We start from the raw sequence: 16,730 nt of genomic DNA, 5'->3' as shown, positions 1-16,730 counted from the left end.
TGAAATGTGGGAAATTGCGGTTTAACCCTAATCCCACCGGGTTTTTTGAGGGACTTGAAACCACCGGGGTTTTTTTTTGCCCCCACCCCCCCCCCCCCCCCCCCCCTTCAGATCTCGGTCGTGGATCACGCGATCCTCGCGAAAATTTGCACTAAGGTAGAGCCTAATGTAATCTACATAACTGTATAGTTGGATTTTTCAAATTTTAATTTATGTATTTTATATTAATTAATTGATGCTAATTCATGCAAAAATATTTTTTTTGCCTATGAATAAAAAAATAAAGCTCCAAGATTTCTCATTTTTGGTGAACATATTCCTTTTAATATCCTCAACAATATTGAAGCGAAAATTCGGCTTCATCATTATTTCTTATGTACTTTCATTGTTTATTGAATTTCTTATGTATTTCTCTGTTTTTTACTTTTTTGTTTTTGTTGGGTTTTTTTCATCAAAATTTGTCGCAGAAACTTTTTAAAGCATAATCAGGCTAAAATAAATCTTTATCAGCCATCGAAAGTAAAAATATTTATTTTTATATGAATTAATTGCAAAAAACACAATCTACATTGGATTTGTACACAAAATCATGTTTTTGAGCAATTTTTGGGTCCACGAATTTTTTTCAAAAGGGCATGGCTTCAAAACGGTACGCCCCAGCCCCGGGAGCACCATATTTGGTCTCAAAAGTTGCGCGATATTTGAAAGAAAAAAGTCATAAAATGTGGCGGCGAGAGCATCACGCGTTGCGGAATAATCGTGCGAGACGTTGAGGGGGGCCCAAAATGCCCCCCCCCCCCCCAGTGGGAATAGGGTTAAGTTTGATCCTTGCAAAATAAATTCTTATTTTTTTTTGTTCTGCTGCTGTGCTTCTCAACTGTGAATACCATCCGTATGACAGAGTTGTCTTACGAGTCCCAATTCACAAAATACTGTCAAAAAAAATGGCAGGTATATGTCATAAACACAGAATGCAGGCTGTTAAACTTGCCAACACAATAAAACAGGACTGCCAGCTTCACAAATGTGGATGGAATGATCGTGGCTACTTACATGTACTTCTGGTACAGCATGTTCTTCTTCTTCGTCACCTCATTCTCTGACTTGAGGAACTCCTTGGCCTCCTTCATTGGCCCCTCCAATTCCTCCATCTCCGACTCCACGGCCTTCACTCGAGTCAGCTGGAGAGACAGGGAATATTCAATTCACTTCAGTTCTAAAGTAAAAGTCATGTGAAACTTTCATAAGCATTTATCCATCCAGATAATGGTAACAACCAGAAATATTTGTTGCCACGCAACTGCATTTGTTTTCCCACAGGTCGTTAAACTGAAAAAAAAAATATAAGATTACATACATATCATTCTGTTCGTGTGACTTTACATTTGTACTCAACTCCAGCATTGTGTGATTACTGCATTTTGATACAGATAAATGTGATAAAAGGGCAAAAGACAAGTGAAGGTCACAAAATAAAATATATGTACAGTAGTATATAAACAGACAATTCTTTCATAGGCTTTGTGAACTATCGAACTATATCATACACAAATTGGTAACAGACAACCTACTGGCAAAAAGGGGTTTGTGCACAAGAGGAAAAATCCTTAACATTTTATCTGATAACTAGATGATTTACAAACCTTAATACTCTGGCATTTATCATCTAACTTGTAATCGATATTACTACTGAATATCACAATTACCTCACCATTACACAGCTAGAACTGCGTAGAGCAACAATAACATTCCATTGGTGGAAGAGACTAAATGAATTTTATGGTAAATGGAGGATAGCTGCACAATTTAAAGGGACCATATCATTGAAAGACTGTGTATTGCGGATGTAGGCCGACCTCGGAATATATTTGGGAATCCACATAATGCTTCAAAAGAGCTCACACAAGAGTCTCTTGCGAGCAGCCCCATGCTGAAAAGAATATTTAGCGGTTACAGATTTCTTTCGGCCAACCTCCCAGTCTAAGCGTAGGATTTATATATACCATAATCTACTCTGGTGCACCTTGGAAAACATTCTTTTTTTCTTCTTCTTCTTCAAAGCAATGTATCTTTTTATAGAACCACTTACACTAGATATCCAGTCCAAAGAAGTTAAAGAAAATTGCAAGCTTTGCTGTGATGTAGATATATAAGTGTGAGAAAAGGAAATGCACTGAACGCGTTTGATGTACTGATTAACAAATTGCCCTACATCAACGTAAAGAAGCACTGAATTGTTCAGTGTTTTAGTGGTAGTCATGATAAAAAATCATGGGCGTACATACTCAAGCAGGATTCAAACCTATGACCTCCTGATCTCCGGACAGGCGTCATCTCCATTAGACCACCGAGTTTCCGCCTGACAGCAAGTGTTGGTTCTAATCCTTATAGCATGCAGCGGGTACTGCTTAATTATTCAAATTCATGAAATCGATATACTGTCACATATTGCGATTAATTTATCAGTTTGTGCACGGTTGTGCATTTGAGCAAAAATATGCGAAGTTGGCAAGTCCTCGACCGAGTCCGGCACGTGAATATGGCGCATGAGAAGCCAAAAAAGGCTTGCCCCAAGAGGGCGACATCTCACCTTCTCTCCCCTCTCCTCATTGAGTTCCTCCACCTTCTTGGCCAACTCCTCGATGGCTTCCTTGAACTGGTTGCTGCCGATGATGTCCTCAAGGTACTCCAGCATCCCCTCCTCGTGCTCACTCTGGGCCTTGGGCTTCATCATGGCAATCTGCTCCACCTCACCCTGTGGAACCCAGCCATCAGAGAATTGCTTATGTCCTTCATCGCTTGTAAATGCAAGGTTGCACACTGGCACTTGTCTGACGGTCCCTGACCAGTAAAAATCACTGTCAAACCAGCAACTTTTTCAGGAATTTACCAGTAAAAAAATGGAAAAACTGGACCAACAGACAGGTCGGACCGGTACAGGAAATGGGTTAGTGAGCAGCCCTGTTACATGGATGGTATACTATAGTTTTGGTTGCGATGGGGCTTCAGGTTTCCAACTTCTTTTTCTTTGAGTGATAATGACAAACCTCTTGCAAAATTTGTTAGAGGTATATTCATGCTATTGGGGAATTCAAAGTTTATTCAATGAAAATCAGATTTGAAATGTCTGAGATATCTAAAAACAAAGTAACACAAAGTGGCAGGTACTAATAAAAAGTGGGTCCAACCTTTTATTGGACCTCTGCTCATTAATATTTCATACATGGTTTTCAATTATCTCACAAAAAGTAAAAATCTAAATCTGAAAATCAGGATAGCCATATAGTCTCATGATGTTGTTTTCATCTCTAACTACAATTGTATCTGACAGCGTATTCTACATGCTGAAACAAGAAAAGGTAAACTGAATTGAGATCTGGATACAGACTGACGACTATTGTATATATACGCTGATGACACAACATTTGCTCCTGCTACAATTACTCCGGTCTTATTTTCTTCAAGGACTCAGGGTTAGGGTTAGGGTTGCAATAGGGTTTTAGGTTTAGTTTGAGATGTGAGGATTAAGATTAGGGTTAGAGTTATGTTTGTGGGTAGAATTTATGTTTGGCTTAGCGTGCAGATATTTCATGGGAGCAATTGTCGCAGGAGCAAATGTCATGGAACCCTCTACACCAGCCTACCGCTGATGAAAGCAATGAGCGAAAGTGGCACGACTGACTGGGATGACACTGACCTGCAGGATGAGGAAGCGGTTGTGATCCAGATCCACTCCAGCCTTGCGGAGGAGGGCTGTGCACTCCTTGAAGTTCACCTTCTTCCCGTCCAGGTAGTAGCTGCTACTGTTATCCTTGTGGGCCGTCCTGGACACTACAAACTGGCTGTTTGGCACCACCTCATACTCTTCATCACCAGGCTGGACAGACAAAAAAAAAAAAATAATAATAATAATAGTAATAACAATGATAATAATAATGACAATGATGACGATGATGATAATCATCATCATCAGCATCTTCATCATCATGATCACAATCATAATCATTATGCCAAAGGTCATATTATTCTATCAAGAACAGGAAAGAAAGATATCTGAGAACATATACTGATGTAAACTACCCAACAACTAAGCATTTGAAGCATGAAAGATGAATGGCTAACATTCTATTATGAAAATATAGAGAAGAAAACCTACGAGAAGAAGTATGACTTCTCAGAGGCATATGTATTATGTACTGGATCTATCCCATATGTTTCCTGAGTATGATATTTGCAAGTTCATTGGGGCTTGGTAGATAATCACAACAGTAGTTGAATGTGGGTCAGTCCATCAGGTTGGGTCAACAAATTGCATGATGTCCATGTAACACAGAGAAGATCATTCAAAATGTAGTTAAGTTCTGGCATGTCACTGTGAGTTTTGCCCCCTGCTATGGTGATGCATGTTTAACCCTAACCAGGCCAGGTTTTTTGGCATTGTCAAATCTGCGGGGAGCGGATTCCGTGTGGAGCTCAATGGAGGGAAATCCAATGAGGAATGTAATTTTGTGCCAAAGTGACAAAACAGAAGTGACTAATTAATGAACATTTGTGCAAATCCAGTAAAGACCCATTACATGATTTATCATTGCTATTTGAATAATCAGCTGGGAGGCACCAATGTGTCGTCCTATTTCCTCACCCCAAGATCAATGATCTTCTGGAAGTGGACAGCCACAGTACAGCTGGTCAACTCCTTGTGGTTCTCGGACTTGTGAATGAGGACGGAGAGCTTCTTGGAACGGATCTTGGCTGCTCGGTAGCCAAAGACAAACAGCATGGAGTCGATCACGTTAGACTTTCCACTGCCATTGGGCCCGATGATGCAGGAAAAACTCTGTGCCGTGGAAGTTAATCAAAGACTTGAAGAGTAAGGTCACCACATGTTCAAATTTGCTTTAAATAAGAATGAAATATAAGAAACCAGAAGAGTTAAGGTGTGGGTTGATGACACCATTGATTCACCCGACATACGTGCCTGCTACCGAAATCACCATTTGGTGAAAACATGCGATACTTAGAAATTCAACAGCTTTCTTATACATGTCAAACTTTGATGAAAGATCTCACTATCTATCAATCGGTTGAAGTGTACTTTCAGAGCATGTTGTGCAATTGGCATTGCACTATAAACGGAAGGTGGAATCAGTCATTGAAAAACAGTTATTATTGGATCAACTGACTTGCTCAGAATCACCTGTACATCAATTTCTAATCTTCTATCATCAACCCAATGAATCATTCATGTCATCCTACACAACAATTTTCCATATTAATATAAGGAAGCATTATCTCCTCAATACTCAAGATGGCAAGGAAGCAAAGATCATTTACCAGTCAACAGACAAAAGGATAACCAAGCAATATTTTGCTGTCAGCTGCCATTAGTGCCATTCCAACAATGTAAGTATACAATGGATCTATTTACTAAATGAATATAAATTTGACTCAGATAATGACATAGACACCTGAGAAAGCAAACACACACACACACACACACATAAAACTAAAATTGTGGTTTCACAGTTATGGGGTACACAAGAAGTTTTGAAATCTCTGCATTAATGGACAGCTCGTACTTCATTGCTGGCTCATTATCGTTCAAGCACAAACCTTGTGAAATGGCCCAAGAACCACTTTGCCAGCGTACGACTTGAAGTTCTCTGTGACAATCTGGGTTATCATGAGTCTTGGCTGCGAAGCCGTTGCGGGAGATGGTTCCTGGGGCAGGGACTCACTGGCCTCCATGACCTCCGCTGGCTCATTCCCAGCATCCCCTCCAGCCTGGGCGGGGTCGGGCTCAGTCAGAACCGGCATACTTTGCTGTTTAGGGCAAAAGCAAACATTACCCCCAAAAAAAGTGTTTTCATCACTTCATTGCACAGAGAAGCACAGATTGATCTGAGAGAAAAAGGTGAAGATCTATCATTTTACAGTAAACTGTAAATGAATTCAGATTTGTTGCCTTCATATCAACACAGTCAAATGGATCTACAAGTCTGAATGATTCCATTTCTATGGGTCCACTGAAGACCTCAGTCAACTGTCAATCAATAATCTTCATTGTTCATAGACAAGACATCCAGCATGCAATTTACTTTTTTCTCCTCAGTCCTTTGTTAACAATTTTTGTCTCAGTCAGCATCATTAACAAGAAGATTAATGACAAAAGGCAACACTCTACAGCAACAATCCTTGTAGTTTACACTTATGGAGTAAGCTGCCCATACAGTGACCATGAAGCTGTCCAAAATTTGACTGCTGGCTGCATATAGAAACATATGCTTTTGCGCACATTCAAATTTTGGCAGGAAAGGCACAAATGTAGATGGAGGGAAATATAATGAGAAGGAACAAAGAACAGATAGACAGAAAATGATATTGAATAAGAAATTGAGAAAAAAACAGATCAAGGAAGAAATCCACAAAGAAATGAATAATAGGATGGAAAAGGAAAGTTAGGATATAGAAATACTGTACCTGAAAATGAAAGAAAAAGGAAAGAAGGAGAAATAGAAAAGAAAGAGAAAGATAAGGGGATGCACACACACACACACGCTTAAGCAGCGGCGTATTCATCTTGACTTTAGACCATAACCATGATGCCCTGAGGCACTGTTACCAGGAAAGGTCTAATTAGCAGTAACAACGTGTTGACATTGTCATTATTCACTCTTAAGTTTATGTGCCACGTTCACATGCCCGACTCAGTCGACGGCGTGCCAAGTTCGCTCATTCTGCTCAAACGCACAAACCTCGCCCAAAATGATCGCTAAATTGCCAAATGCCACAGTATGATGAAAGCGTTTCTCGCAATTCAGTTCCTGCCACATGTAGCTTGCATTTTATATTGTGATTGACTATTAAGTGGTGTTCCCTGCTGCTTTTGGGAGTAAATTTTAAGTTTTTGTCACTGCTAAGTGACGTGTGCAAAAGTCTTGCCTTTACAACAGTGTATGAAACTACTGGTCAATTGAACAAAAAAACATAAATTTTCATACATGTGCTAGATCTACAAGAGTACAATTTTCATCAAAGTCATTATCTTGGCATTTTCACAACAACTTTACAGTCAGACCGCAGCACCCGATAATTCGCTCGTATTTATTCACCTCGTATGCAAGCCCGCTCGAGGCTCGCATACGTAATGAGCTGCAAAAGGGGATTTTGTCCTTGGGCTTTTGGCAACAAAAATACACCTTATATTCACAAATTTGGTATCAAATTCAAGGAAAATATGTAAGCTATCGTCACATGTTACTCAAATTATTGTAAATGAAAAATATCATAGTGTAATTTGAGCTTGAAAATGATGAAAAAAAGTGATTTGTGCAGTACACGTTCAAGACGTCAAAAGAATACCAAATTCACCTTGCGTCTCAATGAAAATGCATTGTTTGGTAGTCCATCTCTTAATCTTTGTATCCATGTAAATATCTTGACAATTTGTTGCTTAATCCAGTCAGGAACCAGTAAACTATACATCGATGTCAGTGCTGGTCAGCTTGAAACAGTGCAATCTCAAGAGTAAGCTCTCTCATTGGACAGCGCTTGCATTCAGCGCTTGCATTATGTCATTACGCTGCTACGGTTTCATGCCACGTGCGTGCATAGCGCATGCTTGCATACAGGCACGCGTGTAGTTCTGTGCTTCGGACAGAAGCTAGAAGCTAGAAGCTTGGTACGCCACTGTACACTTTATATGGAGCATACTTCCGGCATAGGAGTGAATTTTACAGACATTTCAAAACGGAAAAACTAGTATAAATCATGCTTGCGTCTCCTTGACTCCAATATGTGATGAGCATCTAAGTTTCCTCTCTACGAAAAAGCCAAAATCAGAAACAAAAGTTTCTTAATCTGGTCAGGAACCAAAAACGAACTTTAGACAACAAAATCTTCCGTGAAAAGCAGGTAAAATTTACGCAAATACAACTGATTATATCGTCATGATAAGAACCGATATTATATGCAAATTTGGTATCAAAATAAAGATCAAAGTCTGGAGAACAACTTACCATGACTTGTAGCCATGATAAATGTATTTACAAGTCGCTACACTGTGAAAACCATAGCTCTGTCAAACTCTAGCAAAATCTCGCACTCACGAGACACCTTCGGAACGCAAAGATCGTCAACGAGAGTGCTAGATCTGGAAAAACAAAATGTTTTCCCAAAATGTTTTCCCAAAGCATGACCATGTTGCTGTCTCAGAATAATGTGGCACACATGGGCCACAGTGTGGCACAGTATTAAACGTCTAAAGAGTTAAAAGGTGTCTCAATGTCTGTTGCAGTTGGAGTCGCTGCACGCACGCATGTCACGTCGGTGTGGTTATCTAGACTCTGTGTCTGAGAGAAGTGAATAGAAGACACTCTAACATTTATTTTTTAGTGATTGTTAAAGTGTTTATTAAAATGTGGTGAACTGCTGCTTCTAGAATCTGCACCTACACAGGTTGCATTGATGGACCAAAAGATCTGTCTGTATCTGGTCATACTCATAGTCATAGGGTATACATGTTCCGCAGAGATTGCGTCTGGCTTGGATCCCCTCCTAGTCCTATACAGACCGAAGGCCATGATGCTGGCTCCGGCTGTTGCTGCTTTATGCTGGGCTGTTCTGCCGGCTGCCAGCAGTCGGGCACAGAGCAAACCCCTATCGCTCAATATCAGACAGAAAAGTCTGTCTGTTTGCATGGTCCAGAGCAGCGGAGGAGTCTTTTTTTGTCATTGTTTGTTTAATATTTTTATGAATAGGATTATGACTTAATATGCCTTTAATATGCCTTTAATATATTGAATTGCTTGGCTCTCCTCCACTGAGGGGATCTACATCTGTTAAAAGCCAGACGCAGTTTCCGCATATTAAACTATCCCGGCCCCGACTGCAACTGCAACTGGTCTGGTCGTCACATATCAATGACGTCAAAATTCGGTCAACAACGCCTAACGTTACCACTGGTTACAGTCGCAGTTGGTAATAGACAGAAAGATCCGTCTGTCCGGAGGACTCTTTTGTATTTTGCCATTAACGCCGTCCTCCATAGACAGACGGAAGGTTGTAGTACCCATTGCTGTGTGGATGTTCTTAACCACTGTCTCTATGGAAAATTGGGTGAGGTACCTCACCCTTCTCGATTGCGTCTAATTCACGGCCCTAGGTCGGCAAATTTAAGCTTGAATAGTTAAATCAACTATTCAAGAATAGACTACACTCACCAGATTAATGAATAATCCAATATTTCGGTCGAATTTTCAACGCAAAACACACATCAACCAGCCTGTCGCGTCGTCACGTTCAAACTGCAGAAACATACAGTATGAATCTATTAGCCAATCACATGCCAGGTAGTTTCTATGTGTTTTTTTTACTTAATAAAGTACCTTGCATGTGATTGGTTTACAGATTCAAAATGGCGACCTACAGCTAGCGAACGGCGATGTTGCGATATGGATAAAATTTCTGCATTATAACCGCGTTACTGTGAGTATTTCGATTGCAAAATGTGAGAAATTAACCCCAAATATTGCTGCATAATGTGTCATGTCATGTCAAACTTGTTTGAATGTAAAATAGCTGTCTGAAATTTGGTTTATCGTAACGTTTGATCTGTGCGCTACTGCCACACAGGAGCTGGCATCATTGACTTCGGTCTGTATATGGAGGGGATCCGTGAAGCCAGACGCAGTCTCCGCGGAACATTCCCCTTCGGACAGATGCAGATCGATCTTTCGGTCAAAGTTGGTAATAGCCCGACACTTTTGTACAGCAACAAAATGGCAGCAGGGCAATGTTTAACTAATCTACACAGCCCAGTCGCGAGTCGCTGTATAAATCGTGCTTCGCACGGCGTCTGGTCGGGCTAGGCAATGACTATGTTCTAACCTGTAGAATACGCATAACCGTTTATACACTACAGACCCACAGTGCACTGCAGTGCCAGTGGTCATTGATTGGTGCCATGCATGGGCATGGTGTTACATACAATGTACGTTCAATTTCGAGGTTCATACAATACATGCATTACATTGTGTGGGACTTCACATTACAGGAGATCGGAGATTGCAAAACATGGCAAGTTAAAAATCATATTACTACTATTTTTCAGCTTCATACGACAAATAAGTTCTTTCAACTCATATCTTTATATCAGAATACAAAACAAAATCAACCCCAAAACTTACCAGGACTGAAACAAAGAGGTAAAATGAGTATTAAAACAGGTTCAACTGTTCTCGAAAAAGGCGCTAGTTCGTTACCGAAGGATAATCACGCCAGCTGATTGGCCAATTTATTTCGCCACGGAGAACGACGCCATCTACCGGCGCCGCGGCGGTTGCTCGCTTCGAGGATTGCGCGAGAACCTCTCTCACCCACTGACTCCCACCTAGTGCTCCCACCATGCACACGGAGGCAGGGAGATTTTACTGCAACGTATATAGGCCTAGAGAAGGAGAGGAAACAAAAATCTCTCCTTTATCAATATACCCACCGGAATATACAAAAGTTTGTCTTGGTATAAACACAAAGTCTGTATACATGCGAGTTGACCTAAGGTCATAATGCAAAAAGACAGCACTTCTGTTTACGTATGCATTATTCCTAAAATACAACATAACGAGCCAATAGTAGGCCCTTTTATTGTTTAGTGTGCAAATAAGATATAGGACAAGCAAAGAAAATTAGTAATAAAGATAATTAACATTAATAATATTGCAATTCTTTAACTGTAAAATAGTACTAAACATGCAGAAACACGCATTAGTCAATTACTCAATTCTTATCGAGTGATCATCAACCTGGCGAACAATATATGCACAATGTGCGCAAGATGGTTATCTATATTATGTTAACTTTTTTTATGAGATAGGCCTACTTATGCACCCTTTTTTCAGTCCGGGAGTACTTCATAACGAGGAGTCAAATAATTGTTCCGTACAAGATTACCACCAAATTAGTCCCAGATAGAATTTCAACATTTCCTCTGAAATACAGCTGAAAATGGCAAACATCAAGAACCTCTTCTTTGGTCTCCATATCCAAATTCTATTGGGAAGAGCTGCTTGGAGAATGGACCATCAAAGCCAGTGAAATGCTTAGCATTCATAATCATTGTCATGCTGTAGAACCTACGTATAAATTTGCACAAACTGCGAACAGATTCCACTCCTAACATCCCTGCTGCTCTATGTTACTTGCCTGCAGCCATTAGCGGAGCGAGTCATGTTGTCATGAAAATTTGCTAGATCAGAAAAGCGGCTTAGTGACAAAAAGACATAGGTAACACGCTGTTTACAAGACACCTTAGCTAATCGTTCATCGAATGTTCAAAGGACTTTGATGGAAAAACTTGAATCCAATATATAGCCAAAACAGGAACCTCCGCAGAATGTGTAATAATCATAATTCGTTGATATCGTAGTATCTCAAAATTGTTGAAAAGCTTTTATATGGGTCTTAAAATTTCGTTATCATGACCGTGGAGTCGTCATTTCCACAAAACTAACAAATAGATAGGAATTATTTTCAAAACGGAAAGAATATTCACAAATTAACAGGGTTGGTATGTAGAAAAACTCTTGAACTATTTATATAATTTTCTTGTTGCAACCACAGAAAAACGGGACCCTTTCGTCTGTTTGTAAAAAGTTATAATTTTCGTGCCACTCTACTATATAGGAAATAAAAACGCTTTTCTAAGTCAGAAATATTCAATTCAAGAGCTATCAAATCAAATGTTCCTATAATATTCATATCAAATTTCTTGATACCATTAAGAACATGACAATAGTGGATTTGTATAAGTTATCAGTTACAACACTGTTCTCATTTTTATAATAAATAGCTAGAGATGAATTGAGTAAGAAGGGTAAGAAAGTCGATCGATGTAATTCAGTCTGACTCTGATCTCAATTCAAAGAAACCACCACCCCAAAAAAAAAAAAAAAAAAAATAGGAAGAAAGTACTCCCCCTGTAGGTTTTCCAAGCGAATACTGGAAAGGTATTGTGACCAAAGTGCTTCATCATCAAGCTTAACGAAGATGAAGCAGTACAACGGTCCAGGAGAAATCATAGAGGAGAAGAGAAAAGGGGTTATAAATTACATGCCATTGCAAGATTGGCGATAATCACGCCTTCGAGTATGTGGTTGGTATATATAGGCTTATATAATTTGTATGAGTGGACCCACAATATACAAGCTTTTCTTTGTGGTGGGTGCCCCATCTCCATCGTCCATGATTTATCACCCAAATGTGTCCCTTGTTCAATCCCCGTCAGAAGGATATGATATTACACTGTTTTTATATACCTTTGTTGATATTTCCTTGCTTTCATTCACATTGTGACTATATGTTACTGAGTTTGTCGAGATAGAGAAAAATGAATTTGAAATCGGAACTTGGCCTGCCAATGAAGATTGTGTAATAGGATAAAAAGTTGGGAGGCAAATTGTAAAAGATGGGACTTCTATCAACGATCGATCGACATCATTTTAAACCCCAAATCTAAACAAATCCGGTGTTTGGACACCCCAATCACATTCTTGTAAGCGAGTAGGAACATAAACATGTCAGGCATAACTCTGTTATATGGTAATTCTTGTTGGTGTGTTGCTGGCGCACATACCCATAATTATGAAACTTTTGACACAAATAGCACACTTCCGCTAACGAGACCGAGTAGTAAGATAGAGCTCACCAAGTATGATTACAATACACAATATTTCCCGAATCACGCTTTCACGATCATTCATGAGCTATTGTTCTATAGTTCTTTCTTTGATTTAAAAGTCTTATCGTTTGTATTGTGTTCCACAAGGCTGTCGAAGATCTCAACTGACCGGTTTTGTATAGAGCATCTAATTATAAAAATGATCTGCTTATTCATATAGTGAACCGCGGATTCATGATATGATTGAAGAGCTTTTTATGAAAACAATTGCTGCTTCTTGGCGACAAAGTTTTAACCTTCATTGAGCATATAATGAGAGAAAAAGTTTGGTATCATTCTGGCACAATGAAATTATTTGCCTCCGGTCATATTGATAATTGATTTTCCTATGTTCTTGAGGATCACCGCGTCAATTGCTAAGCAATCGAGATGAACCAAATTATTTGGTATTGGTGCTCTAATTACTCGGAATTGCTCTTCTCTAACTTTTGTAGCAGAAAACTTTGTCGCGACGAAACACAATTGTCCTTTTGTCGTCAAGGTCATGAATTTCACGTTACTGTAAACCTTATATGTACAGAGAGAATGTTGCTTATATACCGGTAATGATAATGGCACCTTGACACGACCTTGCCCAAAAGGTGTCATTAAAGGGAAAATGTTTAGATGAAAATTGAATGTTGATTAAAATCACCAAATGTGCCGTATTATAGGCCCCGAATAAGAATTTATATCTCGGGATTGTGCACACAAACTGTTAATTCCACTGCTGCATGTCCAATCTTTCACAATTAAATGAAGAAACCAATATCATAAATGACTTTTCTAAAACATTGTTGGAGTGTACAAAAGGAGTCCCTCACACGGAGATGATCTCGACATGAATGTGAAATGCACGCCCACATTTCTCCGTTCAGACATAATTATACTGTTGATACTCCTCAATCGCGAATCTATTAACCACTCGTGAAATTGTTTGGAAGTCCCGACAAAAGAAAAAAAACGCTAAACATGGCACATAAAGTGTTATTGATATCCGTAATTGTATATACATATACATATATATATATATATATATATATATATATATATATAGAGAGAGAGAGAGAGAGAGAGAGAGAGGGAGAGAGCAATAATAATGTCACAATAGAGGGAATGCCAATTGCCTTGATTTTAATTCAAAATCCGAATTTTCGGAATTAAAACAAAGCAAATGGCATTTTATGCATTCCTCTATTGTGACATTATTATTGCTATTTCTATAGTACTGCCAATACGCGGAGCAACTAATATATATATATATATATATATATATATATATATATATATATATGTAATGTAATAACAAAAACGAAAATGTTGCGGCTGTCGATCTGACCTGATATACTGTAGTTGTATTTTATTCATATTCTTATACCTTCGGTCTATGATATATAACTTGATTGTATCAAAACATATTGGAGAAGATACATTATTGTTATCAGGAACTTCCTGTCCTACATGTTTTGATATAATTATGATAAAGATTATTCGCAAAACGCTCCGGCATACTGAGTAACGCATTCAGCATGTAATTACACGAAATTATAAAATCTTTACATAATGGAACATAGTAACGCTATAAAAACGTGAATGTAAATTGATTTCTAAATTAACTGGCCCTACTATCCACATCATCAACTGCTGTATACACAGCGTACGTTATGTGCATCACGTATACTCTTGTATTTTTTCAAAGAAAAAGGAGGAACCTAAACTCAACAAGAAGGGGGGCTTACGGTTCAACTTGTCACATACGTGGGACCGGGCAGTCTGTGAGATTCCAAGTCGTCTGTCACGCACGGGTAGTGCACCCTTGCGTGACGTTCCTACACAGCTTCACGTATATAACAGGCCCGTAGCCAGGGGGGGTGCGTCGGGTGCGTACGCACCCCCCAAAATTCTGAAAGGTCCACTTTTTCATAATAACGGTTTTTAGCAATTCTCAAGATAACAATCCAAATAAATATAAAGACACATTTTATGCTACGTAAATGTGGAAGAGTACGTTTAACAATGTTAAAAATAATTGTACGAAACCCTTTTGTTGTATGAACCATCGGATCGCCCCCATGCACACAAACACAAATATTATGTATCAATTTGTGCGAGCTATTACATATTGAAAACTTTCGGTCATCTGCGAAGCCGCGCTTCCGCGCGAACGCTACAACACGTAAAACGGGTCAAAAATCGACGCATTTTTCCACAAAATCTGCCATAACTTTTGAACTGTTTAAGAAGCAAACTTGGGGCGCCCGGATTCTGTAAGTGGACACTTTAGGGATTATTTATGTGTATATATCTTTATTGTAACATTTGTAGCAGTGACGCAAATTAGATCAGAAAAGTACCTTATGAGTAGAATTGTCTATGGCGAACAGTCCAAATTTGACGAATTTGAGCTATTTTGCCGTCTTGCAATTCTTCCAGACGGGATATCTCGAGAACGGAAGATCGCACAAACTTGGGGCGCACGGTTTCAGAAAGTAGAGGTTCTGCCCATTTTTGTGACATAAGAATCTTGTCCATTGGTTGAGCAGTCCTGACGCAAATTTGCAGTAAAGCTAGACCAAGGAGGTACCCTCCTTGGCTAGACTACCCATTCACAATTGCTGTCATAGGGAACGTGTACAATCCATACAGAACTATCACGTGGCGAGACTACCAACGAAAATTTGAGCCGTTGACCTTCACTGTCTGCCGTTGTCAGCAGTGTGAATTCCTGTGATTTCAAGCTTTTGTTTCTCGCCAAATATCATTTTCAACGCAATATCCAGATACAGTTGTATGTGAGACATTATCTAGATACGTAGCAGCCTCATTGACAACATAACTGTTAAGTTTGGGAGCAAAAACGACCAAATACATTCCACATTCCATCCATTCTCATTTTTCGATGATGGCTGTAGTCGGACTGGTGCATTTCCTTCGGAGGTGGTAATAATGTAAGTAGTTGCAACGGTCACCTTGCCACCTGCTGTCTGCAATCGGGCGCTTATATACACGTGTTGTACACAGGTAATCAACTGAAATAATGTTGTAAAGGAATGATAAGGTCATAGACTATATCATTTCAACTGTAGATTTAACCCGATTGCACTCATGCATATCCATTACAACTTTGACGTTGATAACGAGAGGGTGGTGAAATTGTTCGCCAGAAAGCATCCCAGAAGACTGGAACTTCAAACAATGCTTAAAGACTAGAAAAAGACTAAGCGAAGATCACACTGCACAAGTGCACATTCAAAGGACCTGCAAATGCTCCCCTCTAACTCCTGTTATATAATCATCATTTTCTATTTTGGATGATTACTTGCCTGTCTCAATATATTGTTGATTATTAGTTAGGTATACATTTTCTCATGTTGTGACAGTTCGATTGGTTCTCATTTTGAAGTGAGCCAAAACCTAAGAACATTCTCACTTATAATTTCCAAAGAGTATTATGCAGGCACGCAAACTCAATTTAGTTGTATTTCATTTAAATGGGTAAGAGGGTATGAGAGAGAATGCTGAGCTATGAAGTAAAATGGTAAAGTAAAAAGTTTGTCAGATAGTATTACAAAAGCCTGAATATTGCAAGAGCTCCGGAGTAAAAACAGTCAGGGAAAAACCCTATGTATGATAACATTGTGAGATCGTTAGACTGCATTGTGACGCGTCGTTATTTAATCTACATTCTTTATTCATATTTTTCATAAAAAACACAGGTAATGAGCCGGATTGGGTTAAAATTCTCACTTACAGCTTTGCAGAAGTCTGAGTCAACAGTATCACACAGTACTTCAAGACGTATTAGTACAAACGATTTCTTGAGCCTGCACCGTTTCAGGCTCTGTTCTGGATACGGCAGTAGAAACTCATTCTTTTTTGTTGTTTATTTTATCATTATTTACTAATCTCTTTTCTAACTTACAGGTAGCGGATTTCTTTGCAGGCCAAATTCGGAAATGTAGTGTTGATTATTACTTATACATTTTCTCATGTTGTGACAGTTCTATTGGTTCTC

At 39.1% G+C, this 16,730-nt stretch overlaps 1 protein-coding gene across 1 annotated transcript in view; it reads right to left on the bottom strand.

Moving 5' to 3' along the window:
- Positions 1 to 10,254, bottom strand: part of LOC139725525 (structural maintenance of chromosomes protein 4-like) — a 32,801-nt gene extending 22,547 nt beyond the window's left edge. Inside the window, exons 1-6 of the mRNA XM_071636608.1 lie at positions 10,188 to 10,254; positions 5,614 to 5,823; positions 4,643 to 4,837; positions 3,698 to 3,877; positions 2,591 to 2,755; positions 1,054 to 1,181 (exon numbers count right to left, since the gene is read on the bottom strand). Coding sequence (XP_071492709.1) covers positions 1,054 to 1,181; positions 2,591 to 2,755; positions 3,698 to 3,877; positions 4,643 to 4,837; positions 5,614 to 5,817 — 872 coding nt within the window. The 5' untranslated portion in view covers positions 5,818 to 5,823; positions 10,188 to 10,254. The remainder of the gene's footprint in view (positions 1 to 1,053; positions 1,182 to 2,590; positions 2,756 to 3,697; positions 3,878 to 4,642; positions 4,838 to 5,613; positions 5,824 to 10,187) is intronic.
- Positions 10,255 to 16,730: the final 6,476 nt, after the last annotated feature.

The sequence above is a fragment of the Diadema antillarum genome, unplaced genomic scaffold (genome assembly GCF_040938485.1).
Source record: "Diadema antillarum isolate AM-2024a unplaced genomic scaffold, OU_Dant_1.0 seq00000049_RagTag, whole genome shotgun sequence".
Taxonomy (NCBI): domain Eukaryota; kingdom Metazoa; phylum Echinodermata; class Echinoidea; order Diadematoida; family Diadematidae; genus Diadema; species Diadema antillarum.
This window is presented reverse-complemented; position numbering and strand designations above follow the sequence as displayed.